Genomic DNA, 27,313 nt, shown 5'->3' with positions numbered 1-27,313 from the left:
ACAACAGAGTTTAAATAAAAAGGATATACACCACAGCTGTGACCCAGAAAACACAGCAATTCTTTCAGTTCTTCTACCTATTACCAGTAAATTACAGTAAATTCAAATATTGATCTACACACCCCTATATGGAGGGGGAAAGGTGCCATCGACTTTTATTGCATGTTGCTGAGTCCCATTCTCAGGAATCAATAAAAGCTACAATGTTCATAAGCTGCTAAAGAGTGAGCGAATGTTGTGGATACTGGGTACCTTTTAGAACCACAGTAAAATCAGCTTCATCTTTCAATAGTTGCAAGGTTTTCATATATTCAGAAGCCTGATCTTAAGAGATTTTTCAGCTATCCATAAAAAGCTTCATAAAGAAAATCTTTCAAGTAAATATCAATAATTCACTATTTTTTAAAAAACATGAAGAAATAACATGAGAAAAAACAATACTTTTTACCGTCTATAATTTGCTGCCTGAGATCTGAAGGTCTCCAGCTTCTTGCATCTCATTAAGATATGGTCATTCGGTTAGTTGGTGACTTTGTTTAATGTGTGTGTACACACAGAGTACACCAAAAGGCACCTGGTTACAAGCAGTTTCATTACATAGTTATTCTGCCACTTAAATACCAACCGCTTCCATGGCTTACATATAAAAAATAATAATCTTACGTTTACCGTTTTTCCTTTTCACCTATAGGTAGCACCAACAATTTTCTATGGTGAGTCCTCCTGAAAAAGGATGCCAGGGCATTTAAACATCTAAACTGAGCCCTTGAATTTATAAACAATATTACATTATGTTTCAACTTTCTCCTCTCACCTAATGCTAAGAAATCAATGCAACCAGCGAATCAACTTCAATATACGTCAATAGGTGTCTACTACAGATTTCAGTAGGATGCATATAAATTGAAGGAAAGAGCCACTTAAACTCAGATTTAACCTGAAGAAGCCTCTTGGGTTATCTAGGCTGACGTCAGGCACTTGACAATACAATTCATTTTTGTTTTTTAAACTAACCTCCCCACAGTTATTTTGCTATAGTGACTGCTGACAGTCTTTTTCAGGGCAGAAATTTATCAGTGGATCAACTCCAGGGGTATTGAAATGTGCTGTGAAGGGAATACCCAGAAGTCTGCTTAAACCTTGACATTACCATCAATGTACAGGCAAATTAAGTGGATGGGGAGGACACTTTAAAGAAACCATATATAAAAAAACACAATATAGAATGAAAAAAAAATCAATGGCTCTGTCACACACAACATGGAACTGATTTAAACAGTCAATAAGTGTTCTACCATAGATTAACAAGATACTGTGGCAATATTAAGATTTATAATAGACTAATCAAATTATGTAAAGAGTTGGCAGTTAGATTTGTTTTACTTTGCCTACCATATGTTTACAAAGTTTCTTAGTGTTTGAATCCCTATGGAGCAAGAGGATACTATATTTTGGAATAATGCTTTGCGCAAGCAGAAAAGGTCTGGTCTAGTAGTAGATACACTATATGTTGTCTCACATCTCTCCAGCAGCAAGTTTGTTGTAAGATTCAGCAACAAGAAGAGCACTGAATTTACCTGTTATGAATTATATTGCTTAAAAGATGTCCCTAAAAATGGATTTTCATTGTTAAAGTCATGGGAGCAAATGCACAGAAGTTGAAGAAAAGAGCAGGTCGTGTTCTGTAGCCACACCAAATACTACTTTAGATTTCAGTCTAACGTTGACTAAAGTGAGCTGTAGCTCACAAAAGCTTATGCTCAAATAAATTGGTTAGTCTCTAAGGTGCCACAAGTACTCCTTTTCTTTTTGCCAATACAGACTAACGCGGCTGCTATTCTGAAAGCTCTTAATTGTTCAGACAGCAGCAGCAGCAATTTAAAAATGCTGCTGGCCATAGATATGCTCTGCTGTTTAAAAGAATATCACCGCTGGAATTAGCTGTTTCCTCCATTTTTAGAGACTAAGTACAACCACTACCTTGGAAGGATAAAAGGTTGATCCGGCTAGGATTCAAACCTGTGGTTTCAGCGAGTCCTGGTGTGCTGGTATTTGGCATTAGGAAGCCAAAACACCCATATTCCAAGACTCAGGGCACCATTTACTTTGTACAAGTGTGCAAACTTAAACTGCCTTTTTTTTTTTTTAATAAAATTTATTCCATGTTAGATACATGGGTATTTTAAACCTAGTGTAAGCACACTTTTGAGGGCAAGTATCCAATTCATACCCATGGAAGAAATTAATACTGAAATATTGAATGAAATTGAAAGTAATTGGTACAATTCTCAATGATTTTATATATAAACCATTTCTCAATTGACCAGTAGTTACATTACTAACTAACTTCATACTCCATCCTAAGTTCACAGTTGATAGCAGCCTATGCTATCCAAACTCTACTACTTTATGAGTACAATTAAGTGCTGGTTACTTGAATAGTGGCTACTGATATTAATAAAATATAAAAGCCTTTCCAACTCTAAAGAATAGCCCCATCAAAAAATAGTATTTTCATACCAACATGAATACAGTATATCCTGATGTGTACTCTAGACACTTTATAGCCATTTTGTCTTTTTGTTTTTTAAAAGACCTCTTAGGGAAATGCAGGAGAAAATAATTACTATGACCAGGAATAATAGTTAGATTTGATGCCTACTATGCTGCATTCTATATTTTTTCAGTGTGACTTTTATCAGTAAATAACTGTGTTTCTTTAACTAAAAAGTGTGGAAAATTCTGATTGAATTTTCCACTTCAAAGTACACAAAATCATTTCATCTAACACGCTGTGTTAGAAAATCCATGCTCCATTCTGACCTCCTGTTGCACAGTCTATTTCACCCATTGGCAATGTACCATATCACTGCATGACCGGTAGAGCAGAGTAAACACATTGACTGAGAAATGTTTGAAAACACCAATCTCACATAGATTCTAGCTACTACCAAACTCAAACATACATTCTCATCCTTATAATTTAAGAGCACTATAGTTCACTCAGAAAAATTCATGCAAGACATAAAATCCCAGTTGCTTGTACAACTGTGCAGCTGAACAAACATAGGAACACTAGTATTGTTTTTCAGTGCTTTAGGTTTGGAAAAAAACTTCCATCAACTTTCAGATAAATACCTGGTTTTTCTGGGCTTTTCGCATTAGGGAGGGGATGATGGAGGAACACATAAGGACAAACTCATATGGGCATTTCCAAATGCACCATACACTTCCCATTAAAACACAGCTGTGCAAGCTCCCGGTAACAGCTTTCTCACTCTCCACTGCCAAGCATGTGGAAACACTGCAGCTCAGGTTCCTCTCTCTCACCCATATCTATTCTTTTTCACCCTACCCCCTGCCCATTTTCCACACTTGCTGGTGGATGGAAACTAGGCACCTTAGCACTGCCTAACCCACACCTGGGTGAGCAAGTGGTTTCTATTTCACTTGTTGTACATACAGCTGGGCTGCTCCAGGGGCCCCACCGGATGCTACCAGCCACGTTTATCAGCTCCCCAGCAACAGTGGGGGTTTTCTATAGCGATGAAGACAACATAGCAAACCCCCACTCCTGCCAATCTGTATCTTCTTTCTGCTGCTTTTACTCACCTGGTTAAATGTAACCTTAGCTCTGAATATCCTGGTTCTTATTTAAAACATTTTTTTGAACTACAAAGGTTCCTTGAAGGGATTCTTCCCGTTAACAGGCAGAACTGCACATCATAAACATTAGTCCTTTGCCATGAATACATGTCTGTAATGTATTTAAGATATGTCGACCACAGTACTAGCTTACCAACCCGACAGTCTAGCCTCTCTCATTATTATAGTCTGATCACAGTAGTAATTTACGTATCTGCAGCCTTAGCTTTACCATTTTTCACTTAAGACCTTAGGATCTCAGTTCAGGTCCCAAGAGCTGGTGATATTAGAACGTAAGAATGGCCATACTGGGTCCAACTATCCCAGTATACTGTCTTCTGACAATGGCCAATGCCATGTGCTCCAGAGGGAATTAACAGAACCAGTAATCATCAAGTGATCCATCCCTGTCACCCATTCCCAGCTTCTGGCAAACAGAGGCTAGGGACACCATCCCTGCCCATCCGAGCTAATAGCCATTGATGGTCCTATCCTCCATGAATATATCTAGTTCTTTTTTGAACCCTGTTATAGTCTTGGCCTTCGCAACATCCTCTGGCAAGGAGTTCCATAGGTTGACTGTGCGTTGTGTAGAAAAAATACTTCCTTTTGTTCGTTTTAAACCTGCTGCCTATTAATTTTATTTGTTGGCCCCTAGTTCTTGTGTTATGAGAAGGAGTAAATAACTCTTTCTTATTTACTTTCTCCACATCAGTCATGATTTTATAGACCTCCATCATATTTCCCCCCTTAGTCATCTCTTTTCCAAGCTGAAAAGTCCCAGACTTATGAACCTCTCCTCATACGGCAGCCGTTTCATACCCCTAATCATTTTTGTTGCCCTTTTCTGAACCTTTTCTAAGTCCAATATATCTTTTTTGAGATGGGGCGACCACATCTGCACGCACTATTCAAGATGTGGGTGTACCAAGTATTTATAAATAGGCAATATGATATTTACTGTCTTATTATCTCTCTCTTTCTTAATGATTCCCAACATTCTGTTAGCTTTTTTTGACTGCTGCTGCACATGGAGTGGATGTTTTCAGAGAACTATCCACAATGACTCCAAGATCTCTTTCTTGAGTGGTCACAGCTAATTTAGACCCCATCATTTTATATATATAGTTCATACATATAAACTATGTATTAGATTATGTTTTCTAATGTGCATTACTTTGCATTTATCAACATTGAATTTCACATGCCATTTTGTTGCCCAGTCAACCAGTTTTGAGAGTTCCTTTCATAGCTCTTTGCAGTCTGCCTGGGACTTAACTATCTTGAGTAGTTTTGTATCATCCGCAAATTTTGCCACCTAACTGTTTACCCCTTTTTCCATCATTTATGAATATGTTGAATAGGACTGGTCCCATTACAGACCCCTGGCGGATACCACTATTTACACCGCTCTCCATTCTGAAAACTGACCATTTATTCCTACCCTTTGTTCCCCATCTTTTAACCAGTTATCAATCCATGAGAGAACCTTCTCTCTTATCCCATGACAGCTTACTTTGCTTAAGAGCCTTTGGTGACGGACCTTGTCAAAGGCTTTCTGAAAATCTAAATATACTATATCCACTGGATCCCCCTTTGTCCACATGCTTGTTGACCCCCTCAAAGAATTCTAGTAGATTGGTGAGGCATGATTTTCCTTTACAAAAAACATGTTGACTCTTTCCCTATAGATTATGTTCATCTATGTGTCTGACAATTTTGTTCTTTACAACAGTTTCAACCACTTTGCCCAGTGTTGAAGTCAGGCTTACCGTAATTGCCGGGATCACCTCTAGAGCCCATTTTAAAAATTGGCGTCACATTAGCTATCCTTCCATCATTTAAATCAGTTTCTGTACCAAATGATAGGTTACAGGCAACAGTGTTTCTTTTATTATTGAATATATGTGTAACATCTCAAAGTTACTAGCACTTATTCTTGGGATAGCTAGAAATGAAAACATAATCCTAAAATATTTTCACTAGCTTGAAAAGTAGAACATATGCTTTGTGGATACTGTAGCTCCAGGGCCGATTTCATCAGCAGAGGAGTCTATTTCCAATCATAGAAACTACTGAAAATTATAAAAGAGATTCAGTGGATATTACTGCATCCTTAACTAACTGTTACGGTATTCAGTCTTGAATTAGGATTAAGAAGGATTTTTTAAAAGTCAATATCTTTGTTGCAATATTCTCTCCCTACATTCAGTTTGAAGATTGTGTTATTTAGCACACTGTACTATCACTATTTTCTCCAGGCTGACAAAATTTCAGAGCAATCCTCAGGAACTTACTAATGCTCCCAATTTATACTGACAGCTCATCTGGAATAAACCTTTATTACCATTATGTATTGAAACACCTCAAGATTTTGAAACTAATCTTCTGAACACTTTCTCTTGTCCCTCTCCCCTCCCACCTCCTCACCCCACATGCTCCCACATCAAATTGATTTTATTTGGATGGTTGCCTTTGCCAGCTTCACATATAACAATTTCATTGTGTCCTTTAGATTATTATTCCTACAGCATATTCTTCTTTACCATGGTTTACCTTTGTTCATTTCTTGCTCATATTTGCTATCTACTGAGAAATTTCAGTAAACAAAATCTGAGTACACTTCAAGTAAGTTTGGCTTCTAATTTTAGGCACTGTGCAGTTATGTAATAAGCAAGTCTGGTGAAAACTGATCAAAATTACTTTAATTTTTTAAATTATATTAACAATGTTTTAAAAAAATTAAAACATTTCACTCAACATTTTTGTATCTGTAACACCAAACACATTATTTATTTTTATATTTTTATGCATGAAACTCTGCCTCTTAGCATCTTTTGTGCATGAAACTCTGCCTCTTAGGATCTTTTGTGCTGTTATATGCAAAAAGTTCTAAATGCTGTAATATCTAATGCACTAATTTTTATTAATACCATATATAAGAAACTTGTGCAACTCAATTCAACACATTTAAGAGTACATATAATTTATGTTTCAATGATCTAAGTCACCAACCACAGAAATCTCGATGATACATGAATGACAAGCAGTATAATATTTGTACATAGTATCACTAAAACTATCTGCTACTGGATAGGAACTGTTGGAGTACTGAGCTAACATATCACAATAAGAGGCCCTTAGCTTTGTGTAATGAAATCTGAAAAAAAGAACAGGAAAATACCAAATAATTTTGAACTGAAAAAAAGAAAGAAATATGACAATAACTTGAGCCTGTAGGTACAAGGCAAAGGGAACAAAGGAGTTATCCAACAGTGACTACTATTGTTGTCATGGCTGCCATGGATCAGTTAGGTTCTAGGAAGAGGGAACAATCCTCATCTCCTCCATCCTTGGTCTTCTCTTCTCCCCACTATCCATTGATAGCCTCACCTGGTCATGTGGCTTTGCCTCCAATTCACTAATTACCCAAACTTTCCCTCTCTTTGGATGCTTTTTTGGGTCTCTGATCTCCCTTCCTGAATGGCCCAATATAAACTCAAATATTGCTAAAACACTTTCTCCATAAATACTCTCTTCTTAGTCACCATTGGCTTCTCAATTATGCTTTGCAGATAGGGTTACTGGCTTAGTGGATGGGAAAAGCAGTAGACATGATTAAGTTTATGTTTTAGTCACAGGTATTTTGAGTAAAAGTCATGGACAGGTCACAAAGAGTAAACAAAAATTTGCGGACCAAGACCTGTCCCTGACTTGTCCCTCTTCTGAGGGGGTCGGAGGCACCCATCTGCCACTCTGACATGGCATCCTGGGAGGTATGCTGCCTGCCAGGGGCCCATATCCAAGACGTTACGGAGTGATTGCCGAGGATCATCCAGCCCTCTGACTACTACCCCATGCTAGTACCCATCCATGTGGGTACTAATGATACTACGAAGTATGACCTCAGCAGATCAGAAGTGACTACAGGGCTCTGAGAGTTAGGGAGAAGGAGTTGGGAGCGCAGGTGGTGTTCTCTTCGATCCTTCTGGTCAAGGGTAGAAGCCCAGGCAGAGACAGATGCATCCTGCAGGTGAATGCCTGGCTGCGAGGATGGTGTCACCAGGTGGGCTCCAGCTTCTTTGACCACAGGATGCTGTTCCAGGAAGGACGACTGCTAAGCAGAGATGGGGTCCAACTATCGAGGAAGGGGAAGAGCATATTTGGGTACAGACTGGCTAACCTATTGAGGAGGACTTTAAACTAAGTTCGAAGGGGGCAGGTGACCAAAGCCCACAGGTAAGTCAAAAACATGGAGACCTGGGAGAAGGGTTGAAATTTGGTGGGGGAGCATGGGCTGTTTAGCAGGGATAAAGGAGAGACAAGACAGAACTGCGGAGGGAGGAGGGAAATCAAATCAGTATCTTAGATGTCTGTATACTAATGCGAGAAGTAAGGGGAATAAGCAGGAAGAACTCAAAATGCGGGTAAATAAACACAACTATGACATAGTTGGCATCACAGAATTTGGTGGGATAATAGGCATGACTGGAATATTGATATAGAAGGGTACAGCTTGCTCAGGAAGGACAGGCAGGGAAACCAGGGAGGAGGTGTTGCCTTATATATTAAAAATGTATACACTTGGACTGAGGTTGAGATGGAAATAGGAGACAGACTTGTTGAAAGTCTCTGGGCAAGGATAAGAGGGGTAAAAATACAAGGGTGATGTCACGATAGGCGTCTACTACAGACACCTAACCAGGAAGAAGAGGTAGATTAGGCTTTTTTAAAACAATTAACAAAATCATCCAAAGCACAGGACTTGGTGGTGATGAGGGACTTCAACTACTCAGACATCTGTTGGGAAAATAACACAGCAGAGCATAGATTATCCAACAAGTTCTTGGAATGTATTGGAGACAATTTTTTATTTCAGAAGATGGAGAAAGCAACTAAGAGAAAGGCAGTTCCAGATTTGATGTTGACAAATAGGGAGAAACTGGTTGAGAATGTGAAAGTGGAAGGCAGCTTGGGTTAAAGTGATCATGGAATGGTAGAGTCCATGATTCTAAGGAACAGTAGGAGAGAGAACAGCACAATAAAAACAATGGATTTCAAGAAGGCAGACTTTAGCAAACTCAGAGAGTTGGTAGGTAAGATCCCATAGGAAGCAAACAGTTGGCAGTTTTTCCAAAGAGACATTAAAGGCACAAGAGCAAACAATCCCACTATGTAGGAAAGATAAGAAGTATGGCAGGGGCCACCCTGGCTTAACGAGGAGATTTTCAATATTCTAAAAATCAAAAAAGAGTCATACAAAAAGTAGAAACTAGGTCAAATTACAAAGGATGAATATAAACAAACAACAATAGTATGTAGGGACAAAATTAGAAACGCCAAGGCACAAAACAAGATCAAATTAGGTAGAGACATAAAGGACATTCTACAAATACATTAGAAGCAAGAGGATGACCAAGGACAGGGTAGGCCCGTTACTCAATGAGGGGGGAAAAACAAGAACAGAAAATATGGAAATGACAGAGGTGCTTAATGACTTCTTTGTTTCGGTTTTCACTAAGAAGGTTGGTGGTGATTGGACATCTAACATAGTGAATGCCAGTGAAAATGAGGTAGGAGCAGAGGCTAAAATAGGGAAAGAACAAATTAAATGTCTTCAGGTCACGAGGGCATGATGAAATGCATCCTAGAATACTTAAGGAGCTGACTGAAAGGATATCTGAGCCATTAGTGATTACCTTTGAAAAGTCATGGAAGATGGGAGAGATTCCAGAAGACTGGAAAAGGGCAAATATTGTACCAATCTATAAAAAGGGAAATAAGGACAACCTGGGGAATTACAGACCAGTCAGCTTAACTTCTGTACCCAGAAAGATAATGGAGCAAATAATTAAGCAATTAAGCAGTTAAGCAAACATCTAGAAGATAATAATGTGATAAGTAATAGCGTGGATTTGTCAACAACAAACCATGTCAAACCAACCTGACAGCTTTCTTTGACAGGGTAACAAGCCTTGTGGATAGGAGGGAAGCAATAGACAGGGTATATCTTGACTTTAGTAAAGCTTTTGATACTGTCTCGCATGACCGCCTCAAAAACAAACTAGGGAAATGCAACCTAGGTAGAGCTACTATAAGGTGGGTACAAAACTGGTTGAAAACCCATTCCCAGAGAATAGTTATCAGTGGTTCACAGTCATGCTGGAAGGGCATAATGAGTAGGGTCCTGCAGGGATCAGTTCTGGGCCAGGTTCTGTCAATATCTTCATCAATGATTTAGATAATGGCATAGAGAGTTTGCGGACGATACCAAGCACGGAGGGGTTGCAAGTGCTTCAGAGGATAGGATTAAAATTCAAAATGATCTGGACAAACTGGAGAAATGGTCTGAAATAAATAGGATGAAATTCAATAAGGGCAAATGCAAAGTACTCCAGTTAGGAAGAAAGAATCAGTTGCACACATACAAAATGGAAAACGACTGCCTAGGAAGGAGTACTGCAGAAAGAGATCTGGGGGTCATAGTGGACCACAAGCTAAATATGAATCAACAGTGTAACACTGTTGCAAAAAATAAATAAATAAATAAAAAAGCAAACATCATTCTGGGATGTATTAGCAGGAGTCAGAGTAACAGCCGTGTTAGTCTGTATTTGCAAAAAGAAAAGGAGTACTTGTGGCACCTTAGAGACTAAGTATGCATCCGATGAAGTGAGCTGTAGCTCACGAAAGCTTATGCTCAAATAAATTGGTTAGTCTCTAAGGTGCCACAAGTACTCCTTTTCTATTAGCAGGAGTGTTGTAAGCAAGACACGAGAAGTAATTCTTCCGCTTTACTCCATACTTATTAGGCCTCAACTGGAGTATTGTGTCCAGTTCTGTGCGCCACATTTCAGGAAAGATATGGATAAATTGGAGAAAGTCCAGAGAAGAGCAACAAAAATGATTAAACGTCTAGAAAACATGACCTATGAGGGAAGACAAACAACTGGGTTTGTTTAGTCTTGAAAAGAGAAGACTGAGAAGGAACACTATAACCATTTTCAAGTACATAAAAAGTTGTTACAAGAAGGAGGGAGAAGAATTGTTCTTCTTAACCTCTGAGGATAATACAAGAAGCAATGGGCTTAAATTGCAGCAGAGAGGGTTACGCTGGACATTAGGAAAAGCTTCCTAACTGTCAGGTTGGTTAAGCACTGGAATAAATTGCCTAGGGAGGTTGTGGAATCTCCGTCATTGGAGATTTTTGAAAGCAGGTTAGACAAACACCTGTCAGGAATGGTCTAGATAATACTTAGTCCTGCCATGGGTGCAGGGAACTGGACTAGATGACCTCTCGAGGTCCCTTCCAGTCCTATAATTCTACATACTCCTGACTAAATCTTGGATGCTCTGGGTAGTGGTGGGGTGGCCCAGGGACATTGCAGGTGCTCAGGGGAGGGGGGGAGGGTTTGACACTGTCCCATATGACATTCTCATAGGCAAACAACAACGTGGTTTAAATAAAATTACTCTACGTTGGACGTAAAACTGGTTGAAAGACTGTACTCAAAAAGAAGTTATCAAAACAGTAGTGGGGAATATATCATGGAATCACACAGGAGATTGTCCTGGGTCCAGTACCATTCATTATTTTCATTAATGAAAAAAAAAAGCGGAGAGTATGCTTATAAAATTTTCTGATGACACCAACCTGGGAGCACATTAACAGAAGTGTCTGATGTAAGACATAGAAAGTGACTGTCCTGCTCTACTCAGCATTGGGAACTCCTCAGCTGGAGTATTTTGTGAAGTTCTGGGCACCACATGTAAGAAAAGATGTGGACAAACTGGAGAGAGTGCAGAAAAGAGCAACAAAAATGATCAAACAGTTAGAAAACCTGACCTATGGGGAAAGGTTAAAAAAATGGGCTTGTTTAGTCTTGAGAAAAGACCACCAAGGGGGGACCTGATAAAAGTATTTTAATGTGTTAAGGGCTAGGATAAAGTGATCAATTGTTCTCTATGGCCACTGAGGGTAAGACAAGTAGTAATGATCTTAATCTGCAGCCAGAGAGATTTAGATTAGGTACTAGGATAAATTTTCTAACTATACGGGTAGTTACGCACTGGAATAGGTTTCCAAGGGAGGGTGTGGAATCCCTGTCCCTGGAGGTTTTTAAGAACAATTTAGACAAATACCTGTCACGGATGGTTTAGATATAATTGCTTTAGTGCAGGGAGCTGGATTAGATGACCTCTTGAGGTCCCTTCCAGCCCTACATTTCAAATGATTGACATTTCTCCAATTCACAGCCCTGGTATAATTATCAACTCTTCTCCCCTCACAGAAAGTTCTTTGCAAGTTATAGCGCTTCTTCCTCTAATACTCCAAAGTCCACTCATTCCTTTTGTCTACATTACCATAACCCTTGGTCAACTCCAGGCACATCCTCTGACTTCCACTTTATTTCACCTTTAATTCATCTACAGTGCTTCCATAAAAATCATTTACCTGGCCCAAGGCTCTGACTATGTCTAGCACCTCTTCAAATCCATTAACTGCATTTCTTGTAACTTTATCAGTACTAAACTCTTAGACTTTGTCCTCACCATCAATGTACTGTTCTGCTTACATTAATTATTGTTGTCCCCCTAACAAGGTCCAACTTTCCTGAGTAACTCCCCCTTTGGGTTCACCTCCAAGCCTCCTTCCACGCTGTGCTATGCAGCATAATGTGACTCTACTCTCTCCTCCTTACAGTTCTTCCTGAAAACACAAGGATGTCTGTTAACCCTATTTCTTCCACCTCCATCCTGACTTAACCTGTAAAACAAGAATTCACATAATGGTTTTGGTACTAACATGACAGGAACCTATTGTTAACATATTCAGTTTCATTATTTCCCTAACACTCTGCCCTTCTCTGTACGATCTATTTAGTTCTGCATACAGGGATTTATCTTCCTCTCTGTGAGGATCCAGCATGTTTGGCTCTATACAAAAATAACTAGGTAACAAAATAAGAAATGGCTTGGATCCTAGTTAACAAGTGACAGCCTCTCTCCCAATAACCTGTTATAACTGTTGAGGTTAGTTGTGGTACTCAGGATAACAGTCCCTAACTTTAGGTGCCTGGGACTGGCTGACCACTTCTCTTAGTGGATGGCCCATGACTCAAATTCAGTTCTCCCACTGGTCCACCAGAATCTGAGACTGTTGAGCTTTAGGATACAAGGGAAGCCGTATGTCCTTTCTCAAATGTACAGTAATCTTGTGGGAAAAGGGGGAAACTAAGGGAATTGGGGTAGGGGAGTCCACTGTGACTTTATTTTTGTTAGATTCTTGCAAAAAAAGTAGGAAAAATTGTTGCAGTATTATGCACATGATCTGAAATATGCAATGTGGTACTTTTAATTAATCTAGAAAATAAAACTAATATCCACAATAGCTATTGTTTCCCACATCATGCTGATTAGATTTCTTGAACCTTACCCAATTTTTATATACCTCTAACTGAAATGATCTTCTAGGAAAGGCAGAATCAGCTTGTCAGTATATCTGACATTGCTGTTGAATCTGCCAGCATAAATACGAATGCCCAACGGCATCTTTAATTTTACACATTTGTATCAGGGCCTGCTCAAGAGACTAATCAATGTTATCCCAGGACACCCTTCCCAAATTGTTTGTGGCATTATTATAAGAAATATTCCATTTTAATATTGTGAGAGAGAAGAATTAATTGTATGTCACGTATTCGTGAATACACTTCAAAAATGTGAAAAAATACAGATATTGAACAGAACACATAGCAAAAGCAGCAAATATAATTTTCTATATACACACTGTACATCTAGATAACTCACCCACAACTCTTAAAGAAGGTGCACCAATTATACATGCATAATGAATATCTTCAATATGCAATTCATCTTTACGAAACAGTGCTGACCGTATTACTCACAGGTGGGTAATAATTAAGTGTACATCAGATCTTCACTACAGCTGTCACATTCCACCGGTACAACATTCCATTTTTAAAACTGTCCTTCAAAAGTCCACTCACTTTTGTAGCTGCTGGTTCCACTAGTCTCTGACGGTGCCGTGTTGAGCTGAAATGGCTCTTCTGAGGCAGCCCTTCCTGACAGTGAATGGAAGACGGGAAGGGAAAAGAAGAGAGAAAAGGGAAGATGATAGATCATGGAGGGGATGGAATGAAGGATGGTCAGAGAAGGGAGAGGGAGAGTATTTAACTGAACTATCTAAGAGCTTTATGAAATATATTCCACAGTTTCACCATATGCGTATCAGAGAAAAATGAAGTTATTTTGCTTGTAACCTCATGAGGCTTCTATATATGTATTAATGAGAAAGTATGAATATAGATGACAAAGATATACACACAGATGTTACAAAAGCTCTGTCTTGCCATTACCATGTACTTAAACTAGCAAATGTATCATCAATTTTGAAAGTGCACAGAAAAAAAAAAAATCTTATTTAACCCAATTCAATCCATACTCTAACCGAAAAATCTGAAGTCCCCTAGGTAAAAAAATACCTCTTTAGATTTACATCCATCGTACACACTTTTTAGAGCTTCAAAAGATGAATCAACTACATTATATTTTTCAGATTTACACTCAACACGTATGAGAGATTCATTCCTTCTTTTCAATGAATTGTTAAGGAATGGGTTGTAAAAGACAACTGTTCTGGCTTATGGACCAGAATCTGAAAAAACACTCTGCTGGAAGAAATGCAGGTACATAGTCTGAAATACAGACATAAAAATTATCTAGGTCATTGGCTCACTTGCTTTGTAGACTGATTCCGACAAACCCATCTGTTGGATTGTCAACAGCTGCTGCAGTTTTCACAAGAACAAGTACTCTCTGGGGATTGACTACTGTAACCTTTGGTACCCTATTCTTGCCATTCTTCATGGTACCCCTTATGGACCATGGTAAATGTGGGGGTGACACCTCAAAGTGTTGCTTCAATCAAGGGCTCCAATAGGCACCATTCTCCTCTACCCACTTCTCATGAGAGTTAAGATGGCTGCTTTCCTTTCAGGGACTTTACCTCAACATGCTAAATCAAATTGTCCAAATAAGAAACAAGATTTATTGAGAGAGAGAGAGAGAGAGAGAGAGAGAGAGAAATCAGATTAAATAAACCAAAGGAGGTATGCATACCATATAATCTGCATCTCTGCAAGAGATAAACTAAGCAAAAGCATCCTGTATTAGCTTCAATAAAGAAATAAAATGTTCTACATTTCTATTAAGCACATCCGTCTTTGGCCGGTCAGCTTATCAGAACCATATGACATCTTCTGTTCTCCCTCTTTCTCCTCTTTACCTAACTCACAACGCTGATACTCTCTTTTCAGGATTATTTGAAGTGTCTGGCTTCCCAAACCAAACCCACCCCAATGAGGTATTCTGCTGGGGGTTTCACACCATGAACGTTGTCTATATTCAAAATCCATTCAAGATTGCATTAGCAAATCTGAATGAACAATTTCAGTTCTCATTTATCTTTACTCTGACACCCTATACACACACCCTTTTGTTCTCTTAATTATCATGATATATCATTTTTATTTGTATGGGTATTTGTCTGAGTATGCTCAGTTTTCTTTTAAAGCTATGATTCCCCCAATTCATGCTCAATATTAATTCTACTTTATATCACATATGAATCAGATCAATTTAATCTGTCATAAATATAAACAGGAGACTGCATATGAAAGAGGAATGTGGGAAATAGCCTAAAAATATCTTAAACTTTTTTCCTCTTCTAAAAGATGAGGAAGTGTTCCTGAAACTCTTCATGAAGTTACAAAATACCTCAATTTGACTACTAAAATACATCAGATTTTACTACCCATTGGAATATACTGTAAACTACACATCCACTGGTTTGAAAATCTCCTAATTTGAAAGGAGTCAAAGTATTACTAATGATTTTCAATGCTGAATGAACTTAAATGCTAACTTCCGGGCAATATGTTTTTAATATCATGAGCTTTCCTCTCTAATATCAGAAAATCCTTTTCTAGATTACAACAGAATCCCATGCTTTGGGGTCAAAAAGGTTAGGAAAGAAGTTGTTAGTGTTTTGGATATTCATAACAATGCAGTCCCTTCATAAAATGTACTATAAATATTTTATTTAAACAAAAGAAGCTAGAAAAAAATTAAACTGAGATGAGGATTGCGTTATCTATTATCCAGGATGTGGAATTATAATAATTACCTTCTAGTTCTACCTAAAAAAAAATTTATATGCCACAGCTGAAGCTATGTCACCCTTTTCCGGGTCCCAGATAGATCTCATTAGCCAACTACAAAGAGGTTGAGTCAGTAACAAAATGGAGGACTCCCAAGGAATATCTAATATCAAATTCCGGGGTGCAATCCACACCAGATTGTGTTAGCACCTGCCCTGCAACTTTGAGTGCCTTACAATACTTTGCTGCTGTCACTCCCACATGGGCTGCTCACAAACAGCCCTCCAGCATTCAGGTCACACCCTGAATGTCTGTGTAGAGCTGCAGCCTGCCAGCCACACATCAGTCACACTCTGGCTTCCAGCAGCCTCCATTACTACTTGCAGGGTGACCCCACCACACTCCCAGTCCCAAATTTCCCCAAAACATGTGTTCTGAACTGTGCAGCCCTCTTGTGGGCTGTTCAGATATTTTAAGTCCATTGCCCCTATAAGGGGACAATGTGCAACAGTTTGCTACTTTTATTGGAGTTACCAAACAGTTCAGTTTAAAGACAACCCTGGATTAGTTTTGATTAAAGCATAAACTAAGTTTTATTTAGTTACAAGCAGATAGATTTTAATTGACTACAAGTATAAGGCATTAAAGTTGGAAATGGTTACAAGAGAAATAAAGATAAAACACTTCATAGTAACTAAACTTAAACAAACAAGACTTGGTTCAAGGTGAGGAACCTTTGATTAAATATTTCACAACAGAGCTGACCAAATTCTCAGTTCAGAATGCCTCCCAAAGTCCAAAGACTAGCTCCTTTGTCTTCCTAGGTAAAAAAGATAGAGGATATGTGGGGTGGTTTTGCCCCTCCCTTTTTAGTCCAATCGCCCTCTGAAAGGCATTTTCCTGAGGGTTTCCCCTAGATAAAGTTCCTTCCAGATGTAAGAATGGAGACATGGCATCTTGTGATGAAAGAGGTTCCACATTGTGGTTTGTTAAAATGCAAACTGATCTGTTCCTACCCCACTTCAGTGCCAAAAAATGGCCACTTGATTGCCAGTCAACTTTGATAAGATCTGGCTAGAGATGTCATCTTGTCCTTTGTCTTTGTAAAACTGGTATATCCACTCCCCAGACTAGTCTGGTAAACATATTTGAGTCATAACTTCATCTTATTTTCATAACTTTACATATAATGTTGCTACATACATGTCACCATGATATTATTGACCAGAAAGTTATTAGTTTTCAAATGATACCTCACAAGGCATGTTTTGTACAAAAATTATTACAATAGTGTGTAGGGTGCGAATACAGAGTTGCATTTGGTGAGACCTCGGTATTGAGGGAAGCTGTGCTAATTCAGAAGGTGGCACTTTTCCAACTTAGTCAGTATTGAACTACAGCCCCAGACTAGAACCAGGGGTCGTTTCTGCTGGAGATTAAGTCGTCTGGATGAGATGTAAAACTTGAAAAGTAGAGCATTACAAACCTCATGGCACTCTTCAGAAAAGTAGGAGTGGTGTCCTGGCCAAATTCCAACCTAGGAAAGTATACTCTGGAGTATCTAATTTCTCCAAAGTTTCATTTGGATGTGGCACTCCTCTTCATCCCTCCTAAACACGTTGAATAGTAGTGCTCAGAACTAAGACAGCTGCTGCATGCCATCTCAGGAGTGGCTATATTCTGTAGCGGATAAAGTGATCCCTTGCCTACCTCACACAGATACAGAATTGCTTAGCTAAACATATATAAAGTGCTTTGAAAGCCTTGGATAAAAGCTTCTATAGATATGAAAATCATAAAACAGTAACTGACTTCTGCACTGAGGATCACAGTATTAAATACACACTTACAATGAAATTATAAATTAATTGAATTCTTACAATGAAGGTGAAATTTGTTCTTAATATTAGCTAATCACCTATAGCCAGGGAAGAGTAGAAGTGGTTGTTACTATTAATTCTAAGATGTTACACTGAATTCAAAATATAGAAGCTCACCATTTCCTCTGAAGTAATTTTTAAGGTAAATAAAAGTCTTTGAATTCTTTCTTTTTGGGTCACCTGTTTTCTAATTGAATCAAATAAATCCTTGACATAGGAAAAACACAAGATTAACAAACAGGTTTTTTGTTTGTTTGTTTTTTGGGGAGGTTTTTTGTTTTTTCCAGTTACAAGCAATAAAGAAAAAACTGCAGGGCAGCCTGATTTAGTACTCTTACGAATTTCATAAACTGCTGTAATGAAGTTTAAAAAAAAACCTCCAAGATCCAGTCTAAACCTATGTCACCAGCTGAATTTGGCACCCGTTAGTTATTAGACATGAAAATCCTGACATCCAAAATAAAACTCAATAAATGTAACTTCCATGCTCTGTATAATTTTGACCTACTACAATGTATTTGTTTGGTGCTCACTTTTCCTATAGGTGCCAGTAGCAGGCAAAAGATCGCTCATTACTGCTCTGAAATGGTTTGTACAAAGTCAGGTTTCTGGGTAAACTATAGGATTCAGCTATCTATGAATACTATGAATAATAATACCTCAGGGAAATAGATTCAGCAGCAGTTCTGCCACTATATATGGCATACTACTAGACTCCGGATTTGGTACATTATAAATTCACATTGCTCCCCATCACACTGGATCTTTAGTTTTCTATTTGGAAAGAAAAACTCCTGCATGAACACTGGCAGAGTGCACTCCTCATTCAGACCCTGGCTACATTATATATAAAAGGCAGGCTATTGGGTAATCAGCAGAGGGGATACGGTTCTGGATTCCAGGTTCTGAAAAAGCCTATACGAAGGCCACAGGGTCATTATATAAAATGCATTATAATGCATATTCTGAGCAATAAATAGCCATACTTTACACTTACCTAGAACAATGCATCTAAATATTTCAAAGAATTTTGCAAAAAAATTTATTACACATTGTGAGAGAGGTCGAAATTCTTAGCGACAATTTACAGACAGGAAACATAAGCACAGATGTCTTGTCCAAGGTCACATACGTTATTTGTGGCAAAACTGGGAACAGAACCCAGGTAGAAGGAAAAAAGACAAGGATTACATACATAATTAAGAACATACAATTGCTTTTGTTGGAACTACACATGTGTCTTCAGGGTTACCTTTTTATGACTTATTAACAAGGGAAGACTAGGACACACGAAGTGAGAGTTTTCAGGAGAAATTTGGAGTAGGTGAAGTAGCCATGGTAGATCAGATCAAGACATAGGGTATGGGGAAGGACTGAAGAAAGCTCAAGACCAGATAAGAAAAAGAAGTGCGGTTAGTTGTGCAATTTGAAAAGAAGGGTTTTGTCAAGATAGTCAATGTTAGGATCAGAGCAGGCAGCAGAAGCTAAAGTATTTTTAAGTTCCATTTAATGCTCTGCTTTCATTGCTCATCTTTAACATTTGAACTGCAAAGTTCGTTCTCAAATGCACACATATTACATTTAGTGTTGTATAATTGTAGAATCATAGAAATGAATGCCTAGAAGGGACCTTGAGAGTTAATCTAGTCTATCCTCTGCACTGAGGCAGAACAAAGCATATCTAGACCATCCCCGAGAGGCGATTCTAACCTGTTCTTAAAAACTTCCAAGACAGGCATTCCACAACCTCCCTTGATAATCTGTTCCAGTGCTTAATTATCCTTGTAGTTCAAGTTTTTTCCTAATATTTAACCTAAATCTATCATACCACTGACTGAGCAGATTACTTTTTATCCTACCTTCAGTGAACATTCACATCACCTCCAGACACCAGGCTGGGACACAAGATCAAGTCTGACTCAGAAGCAAGAGGACTTCCTTCTAAAATATGCTACTTCCTAGAAACCCCTGGTTGTTCTTTGGAAGTCTATCAGATTCTGAACAGAGCCAATTTTGTTTAGCTCTAGAGATCTACTGGGAACATTAGCCCAGGGTGATGTACAGGATCATAAGTCTATAAGGTTCCACAGGACTCTTTGCAGCTTTTACAGATCCAGACTAACACGGCTACCGCTCTGATACATCACAGGATCATGTACATCACATTCACCCATAATAAACAGATACTGTCATGGAGAAGAAGGGTGGCAACCTTAATTAACTGGACATGACACTGAAGAATTGAAGAAAAGTAAATTAGCAAACAAATAAATATAGGATCTTTTCAGAAAAAATTTGAAAAAGCCCTTCCCAAAGAAATGCTATCCTGAGGACAAACCAGAAAAAGAAGAAACAAATTCAGAACTTCTGTTATAAAGCAGTGTCAACACTACAGATTCCATATGTAAGAATTAAGTATTTCAGTTACTAGACTACAACTAGTGCTGGTCACAAATCTGTAAACAAACAAACAAACGTCTGGGAAAAATGTTGCCATTCTAACCCTCATTCCCTCCCATAGCTCTACCCCTTTTCCAACCAGCTCTACTCACAACTAACTATAATTTACAGAGAAGGGAATCAAAGCCCAAATGTCACAAAAAATACCTAAAACCTTCATAGTTACACTTCCTATGAAAATGATCTGCCCTCTGCGTCTTTGAACTTAAGAAAGTGAAACAAGTATAAGGCTCAAAACATTTTCCATTATTTCAAAGGATCTATTAGTCTTTTTCACTTTATGCAATTCTACTCTGGGGAATAAAAAGTGCCCTGATTAAAGTTGGGATCTGGTTGAACAATAAAATAAGTCATTCACATTTTCTGAAATAAAATAACTTAATTTGTATTGCAATAGGCCTATAACCCGATCAGGGATCGGGATCACATTGTGAGAGTCCCTATACATACTAAGACAGACCTCCTTGCTCCAAAAGGATCAAGATCTCACATGGCAACATGTGGAAAAAGCGGGAAGTTCACATAACTGTTATTTATTATGCATCAAAGTGTGATTTTTGCCATTTTCCCCTATTTAAAATAGACAGGGAACATAAAAAATAATCCTTCATGTGCTTATATGCAAGATGTTCATGAGCACCACACAGGCTGAAATTTATTTGTGTAGCCTATTTAGTGAATACGCTTACAGAAATGAGGGCCAGCTCTTTAATAAGTCTCAGACAGAAAAACTGCAAAACACAATGAATTATATGAATGCTTCTAAAGATGTCAAAAGAAAAACTTATTCTAATGTTATTTTACAGAGAACTACAAACGAAAGCAAATGCTTAATAGAATCCACATCCCCTCAAGGTCATATTTTTATACTATTATTGTGAGACAACAAGTGCTTACGTTGTACAACAAAGAAAGAACACGGTTTGTAAAACAGCTTAACAGTAAAGTCAGATAACTTACTTTAGAACTGGTTTAAAGAATGTTTTGCCTATTTAAACTTTCTGTACAATTTCCTGAAGGAGTTTTCACAAGTTTATGTTGCAATGCCTGTGTTCTATGAATTATGCTGTGGTAAATCCAGTGCTGTTTTTCAAAATAATTTTTGTTCCCACAACTGAACCAATACTATCAAATGGCTGTTCGACAACATTTGTGAATATCCATTGATTCAGACTAATTCTGTGCCCAGTAAAATTTGTTTAAAAGTTCATAGGAAAGAAAGACTTATGGATTTAATTACTTTTAGATTCTGAAGCACAATATAGTTATATCTATTACAATAGAGTTTTACAGCAAAGTTCTAGGTTAAACATCTCCATTTAAGCTAGACAAGGTGGATAAGGTAATACATTTTATTGCACCAACTTCCATTGGTGAGAGACACACTCATAATTAAGCTAGACACTCATAATTACTTCATATTACGGACTATCTGAATTTAAAAATTTAAGAGAAAACTATTTTGAAATGGGAAGGGAGGGGAATCAAGGAAAATCAGGAAAATTCAGAAAACCAAAACTTTTTTTTTTTTTACATTTTTTAGAAGCTATAAATCAAAACCAGAGCTAACCTGCACAGTCAAGTTTCATCCCTAAGTAAATTAGTACAGACACGTAAATAAACTGGTAGACGTGGTATATCTTGACATTAGTAAAGCTTCTGATACTGTCTCACATGACCTCCTCATAAACAAACTATGGAAATGCAACCTAGATGGAGTTACTATAAGGTGGGTGCATAACTGGTTGGAAAACCGTTCCCAGAGAGAAATTATCAGTGGTTCACAGTCATGCTGGAAGGGAATAATGAGTGGGGTCAGTTCTGGGTCTGGTTCTGTTTAATATCTTCATCAATGATTTAGATAATGGCATAAAGAGTACATTTATAAAGTTTGTGGACGATACCAAGCTGGGAGGGGTTGCAATTGCTTTGGAGGATAAGATTAGAATTCAAAATGATCTGGACAAACTGGAGAAATGGTCTGAAGTAAACAGAATGAAATTCAATAAGGACAAACGCAAAGTACTCCACTTAGGAAGGAACTATCAGTTTCACACATACAAAATGGGAAATGACTGCCTAGGAAGGAGTACTTCTGAAAGGGATCTGGGGGCTCATAGTGGACCAGAAGTTAAATATGAGTCAACAGTGTAACACTGTTGCAAAAAAAGGGGAACATCATTTTGGGATGTATTAGCAGGAGCGTTGTAACCAAGGCACAAGAAGTAATTCTTCTGCTCTACTCCGCATTGATTAGGCCTCAACTGGAATATTGTGTCCAGTTCTGGGCGCCACATTTCAGGAAAGATGTGGATAAATTGGAGAAAGTCCAGAGAAGAGTAACAAAAATGATCAAAGGTCTAGAAAACATGACATATGAGGGAAGACTGAAATAAACTGGGTTTGTTTAGTCAGGAAAAGAGAAGACTGAGAGGGCACATGATAACAGTTTTCAAGTACATAAAAGGTTGTCACAAAGAGGAGGGAGAAAAAATGTTCTCGTTAATTTCTGAGGATTAAATTGCAGCAAGGAAAGCTTAGGTTGGACATTAAGAAAAACTTCCTGTCAGGGTGGTTAAGCACTAGAATAAATTGCCTAGGGAGGTTGTGGAATCTCCATCATTCGAGATTTTTAAAAGCAAGTTAGACAAACACCTGTCACGGATGGACTAGATAATACTTAGTCCTGCCATGAGTGAAGGGGACTGGACTAGATCACATCTCAAGGTCCCTTCCAGGCCTATGATTCTCTGAAACCCATCTAAATTGAGAGTTAGAATGAAAATGATGACAGAACAGCTACAGCTAAACACCAGTGTCATTGTAACAAAACATGCGAACTGTTGGATATTTTGTCTGATAAAAGGTTACACTCTTGGAAAAAACTTAAATTCCCTAAATGATTAATCCCGTTTATTCTACACAAGGTTCCTTGGCAAACCCTATACTACAAATGGATTATTTGCTACATTCTAAAGTCTAAAACCAGGCAGTGTTATTTTTTGCCTGACAAATCTTTATCTTGATTCTATTATAAACATGACTGCCATTTGAAACTGTTTTCTCATGATGTCAATACATTGCCACACTGATTGTCTAAATACCTTGTGGAATACAAAGGAGGTGGGGTAGGGGGAGTAAGTACAGGACATGGGTGAGAAGAGTACAAATACACAAAAAATGAAAAACTGAAATCTGAATAAATTAAAAATAAAAAGACATCTTGTAAAAGCGAAGATACTCTCACCTACCGAGAGCATGTTAATCTTAGATCGGTCTCCAAATCCTTAAACCTGAAATAAAACCTGTAGCTTTGAACAATGCTTGTCTCAATTTTAGCAACATGTTATATTCTTTAGATTTCATCAATTCTAACAATGCAACACAACCCCACTAACATAGTCTACACCTGTAACACACTATAGTCAGTATTAATTAATGTGAATGACACTATAAGAGAAGTTTCTCTGTAGCTGGAGAGGGCATGCCTAGAGAGAGACCACTTCCTACACAACAGGGAGCACTGGTAGGGACTTTTAATTCTCTGCAATTGTAAAAATGCTCCTTCCCAACTGTGGGAGCTCTCCACAGGCCTTATCTTCTCTCCCATTCACTAGCAGGATCAGCCCAGACATTCAAGCCCCAGCAATGAAATCAGTAGGTGGGGATTCTTGCACACCCAATCACTCATAAGTCAATGGCAATTTTTCCACCTGCAGAACAGTTTTTAATCAGGGTTTTGGGAACTCTGACATAGTTTGTCCTTACCTACAGTTGCAGTTAAACAGCGTTCACTTCACTAATTGCTGATGCAATAAGGTCTGGTCTACATTTTAAGTTTTAGTGGTATAATTATGGCAGCAGGGGTGTGATTTTTTTTTTTTTTACTGAAGTAGTTATATTAGCATAAAACATGAAAGTGGTATAATTGTATCCCCTTCCCACACAGAAGTAGCTACACCAATACAATGTACCTTTATACTGATAAGTGCATCCACAATATGAGGGCTGTACCACTTTATACCAGTATAGTTAAAACAGTACAACCTTCTAGAGTACACAAGACCTAATAGTTAATTTTGCTAGTGTAGGGGCCAGAGTAACTATGAGGAGGGGCAGTGGCAATTCCCTTGGCAGGCACTATTTAAACATCTATCAGGTATGTGATAAATTCCAAGGTAGGAACACAGTAGAAGGAAGCATTATTATAAAAGGGGAGTAAATGGAAATGCACTGAAGCAATTAGGCCCTGTCACTGGGTGGCTGGCCTCTTAAGGCAGGTTGGGCCAGCCTGACCTCTGACTAATCAAATAGGGATCAGACGATAGCTTGAAGGTCACCTGATCCTTGCAAAAGCCAGCAAAACCAGAGCTCAGTTGATGGGGAAAGCTGTAGGAAGCAGGATGGCAAACGGTATCTTCTTGACCTGCTGCTCAAAACTGGGAAGAATTAGTAGGGGAAGCAAAAACGGATGGGAACCTGGGAGGCAGTGACCATGAGATGGTTGAGTTCAGGATACTGACACAAGGAAAAAAGGAGAGCAGCAGAATACAGACCTTGGACTTCAGAAAAGCAGACTGACTCCCTCAGGGAACTGATGGGCAGGATCCCTTGGGAGAACAACAAGAGGGGGAAAGGAGTCCAGGAGAGCTGGCTGTATTTTAAAGAATCCTCATTGAGGTTGCAGGAACAAAACCATCCCAATGTGTAGAAAGAATAGTAAATATGGCAGTCGACCAGCTTGGCTTAACAGTGAAATCCTTGCTGATCTTAAACACAAAAAAGAAGCTTACAAGAAGTGGAAGATTGGACAAATGACCAGGGAAGAGTATAAAAATATTGCTCACGCATGCAGGAGTGAAATCAGGAAGGCCAAATCACACCTGGAGTTGCAGCTAGCAAGAGATGTTAAGAGTAACAAGAAGGGTTTCTTCAGATATGTTAGCAACAAGAAGAAAGTCAAGGAACGTGTGTGCCCCTTACTGAATGAGGGAGGTAACCTAGTGACAGAGGATGTGGAAAAAGCTAATGTACTCAACGCTTTTTTTGCCTCTGTCTTCACAAACAAAGTCAGCTCCCAGATTGCTGCACTGGGCAGTACAGCATGGGGAGGAGGTGACCAGCCCTCTGTAGAAAAAAAAGTGGTTCAGGACTATTTAGAAAAGCTGGACGAGCACAAGTGCATGGGATCAGATGCACTGCATCCGAGTGCGCTAAAGGAGTTGGCGGATGTGATTGCAGAGCCATTGGCCATTATCTTTGAAAACTCATGGCAATCGGGGGGGGGGGGTGCTGGAAGACTGGAAAAAGGCTAACGTAGTGCCCATCTTTAAAAAAGGGAAGGAGGAGGATCCATGGAACTACAGGCCAGTCAGCCTCACTTCAGTCCCTGGGAAAATCATGTAGCAGGTCCTCAAGGACTCAATTCTGAAGCACTTAGAGGAGAGGAAAGTGATCAGGAACAGCCAGCATGGATTCATCAAGGGCAAGACATGCCTGACTAACCTAATTGCCTTCTATGACAAGATAACTGGCTCTGTGGATGAGGGGAAAGCAGTGGATGTGTTATTCCTTGACTTTAGCAAAGCTTTTGACACGGTCTCCCACAGTATTCTTGCCAGCAAGTTGAAGAAGTATAGGCTGGATGAATGGACTGTAAGGTGGATAGAAAGCTAGCTAGACCATCGGGCTCAACGGGTAATGATCAATGGCTCCATGTCTAGTTGGCTGCCGGTATCAAGCGGAGTGCCCCAAGGGTCAGTCCTCGGGCCAGTTTTGTTCAATATCTTCATTAACAATCTGGAGGATGGCATGGATTGCACCCTCAGCAAGTTTGCAGATGACACTAAACTGGGAGGAGTGGTAGATACACTGGAGGGTAGGGATAGGATTCAGAGGTACCTAGACAAATTGGAGGATTGGGCCAAAAGAAATCTGATGAGGTTCAACAAGGACAAGTGCAGAGTCCTGCACTTAGGACGGAAGAATCCCATGTACTACTACAGATTCAGGATGGAGTGGCTATGCAGCAGTTCTGCAGAAAAGGGCCTAGGGGTTACAGTGGACGAAAAGCTGGATGAGAGTCAACATTGTGCCCTTGTTGCCAAGAAGGCTATCGGCATTTTGGGCTGTATAAGTAGGGACATTGCCAGCAGATCAAGGGACGTGATCGTTCCCGTCTATTCGACATTGGTGAGGTCTCATCTGGAGTACTGTGTCCAGTTTTGGGCCCCACACTACAAGAAGGATGTGGAAAAATTGGAAAACGTCCAGCGGAGGGCAACAAAAATGATTAGGGGGCTGGAACACATGACTTATGAGGAGAGGCTGAGAGAACTGGAATTATTTAGTCTGCAGAAGAGAAGAATGAGGGGGGATTTGATAGCTGCTTTCAACTACCTGAAAGGGGGTTCCAAAGAGGATGGATCTAGACTGTTCTCAGTGGTAGCAGATGACAGAACAAGGAGTAATGGTCTCAAGTTGTAGTGGGGGAGGTTTAGGTTGGATGTTAGGAAAAACTTTTTCACTAGGAGGCTGGTGAAGCACTGGAATGGATTACATAGGGAGGTGGTGGAATCTCTTTCCTTAGAGGTTTTCAAGGTCAGGCTTGACAAAGCCCTGGCTGGGATGATTTAGTTGGGGATTGATCCTGCTTTGAGCAGGAGGTTGGACTAGACCTCCTGAGGTCCCTTCCAACCCTGATATTCTACGATTCTATGTGCTTATCACAGAACTAAAAATTAATGTAGCTTACATAAAAGTGATAACAAATTATCACATTTATAATATGTAAACAGAATGAAATCCAGACTAGTAATATATATACTTGGTGCTTTAATACAGCCAATTTCACAATGCTGAAAACAGTTATGAGCCAAATCAGCTGGGAGAAAGAATTTAATCAGATTAATGTGAATGATAATTGGGAATAATTTTAGAACACCTTACTAGATGCTCCTATTCCACAATTGAGGAAGAAGGCTGTGCTGGTTAAAAAAAACTGACCTGGTATAGAGGGGAAAGTGAAGGCAGCTGTAAAAAAAAAAATGGAAGAAAGGGGATATTGACAGTAATGACTATAAATCAGAAGTTAGGAATGGTAGAAAATTGACAAAAGAGGCGACAGGACAAAAGGAGAACTCCACG

At 38.9% G+C, this 27,313-nt stretch overlaps 1 protein-coding gene across 5 annotated transcripts in view; it reads right to left on the bottom strand.

Moving 5' to 3' along the window:
- The window catches only part of MAST4 (microtubule associated serine/threonine kinase family member 4), a 442,775-nt gene that overhangs the window by 212,058 nt on the left and 203,404 nt on the right, over window positions 1-27,313 (bottom strand). For 2 of the 5 annotated variants that reach the window (XM_074952648.1, XM_074952649.1), the window contains exon 4: window positions 13,656-13,730. The exons of the other annotated variants lie outside the window; for them this stretch is intronic. In XM_074952648.1, coding sequence (XP_074808749.1) covers window positions 13,656-13,730 — 75 coding nt within the window. The remainder of the gene's footprint in view (window positions 1-13,655; window positions 13,731-27,313) is intronic. 5 annotated transcript variants of the gene reach the window in all.

This window comes from Natator depressus, chromosome 5, assembly GCF_965152275.1.
Source record: "Natator depressus isolate rNatDep1 chromosome 5, rNatDep2.hap1, whole genome shotgun sequence".
In the NCBI taxonomy this organism is placed as follows: domain Eukaryota; kingdom Metazoa; phylum Chordata; order Testudines; family Cheloniidae; genus Natator; species Natator depressus.
Note: the sequence above shows the minus strand (reverse complement) of the source record. Positions and strands in the feature narration are given on the sequence as shown.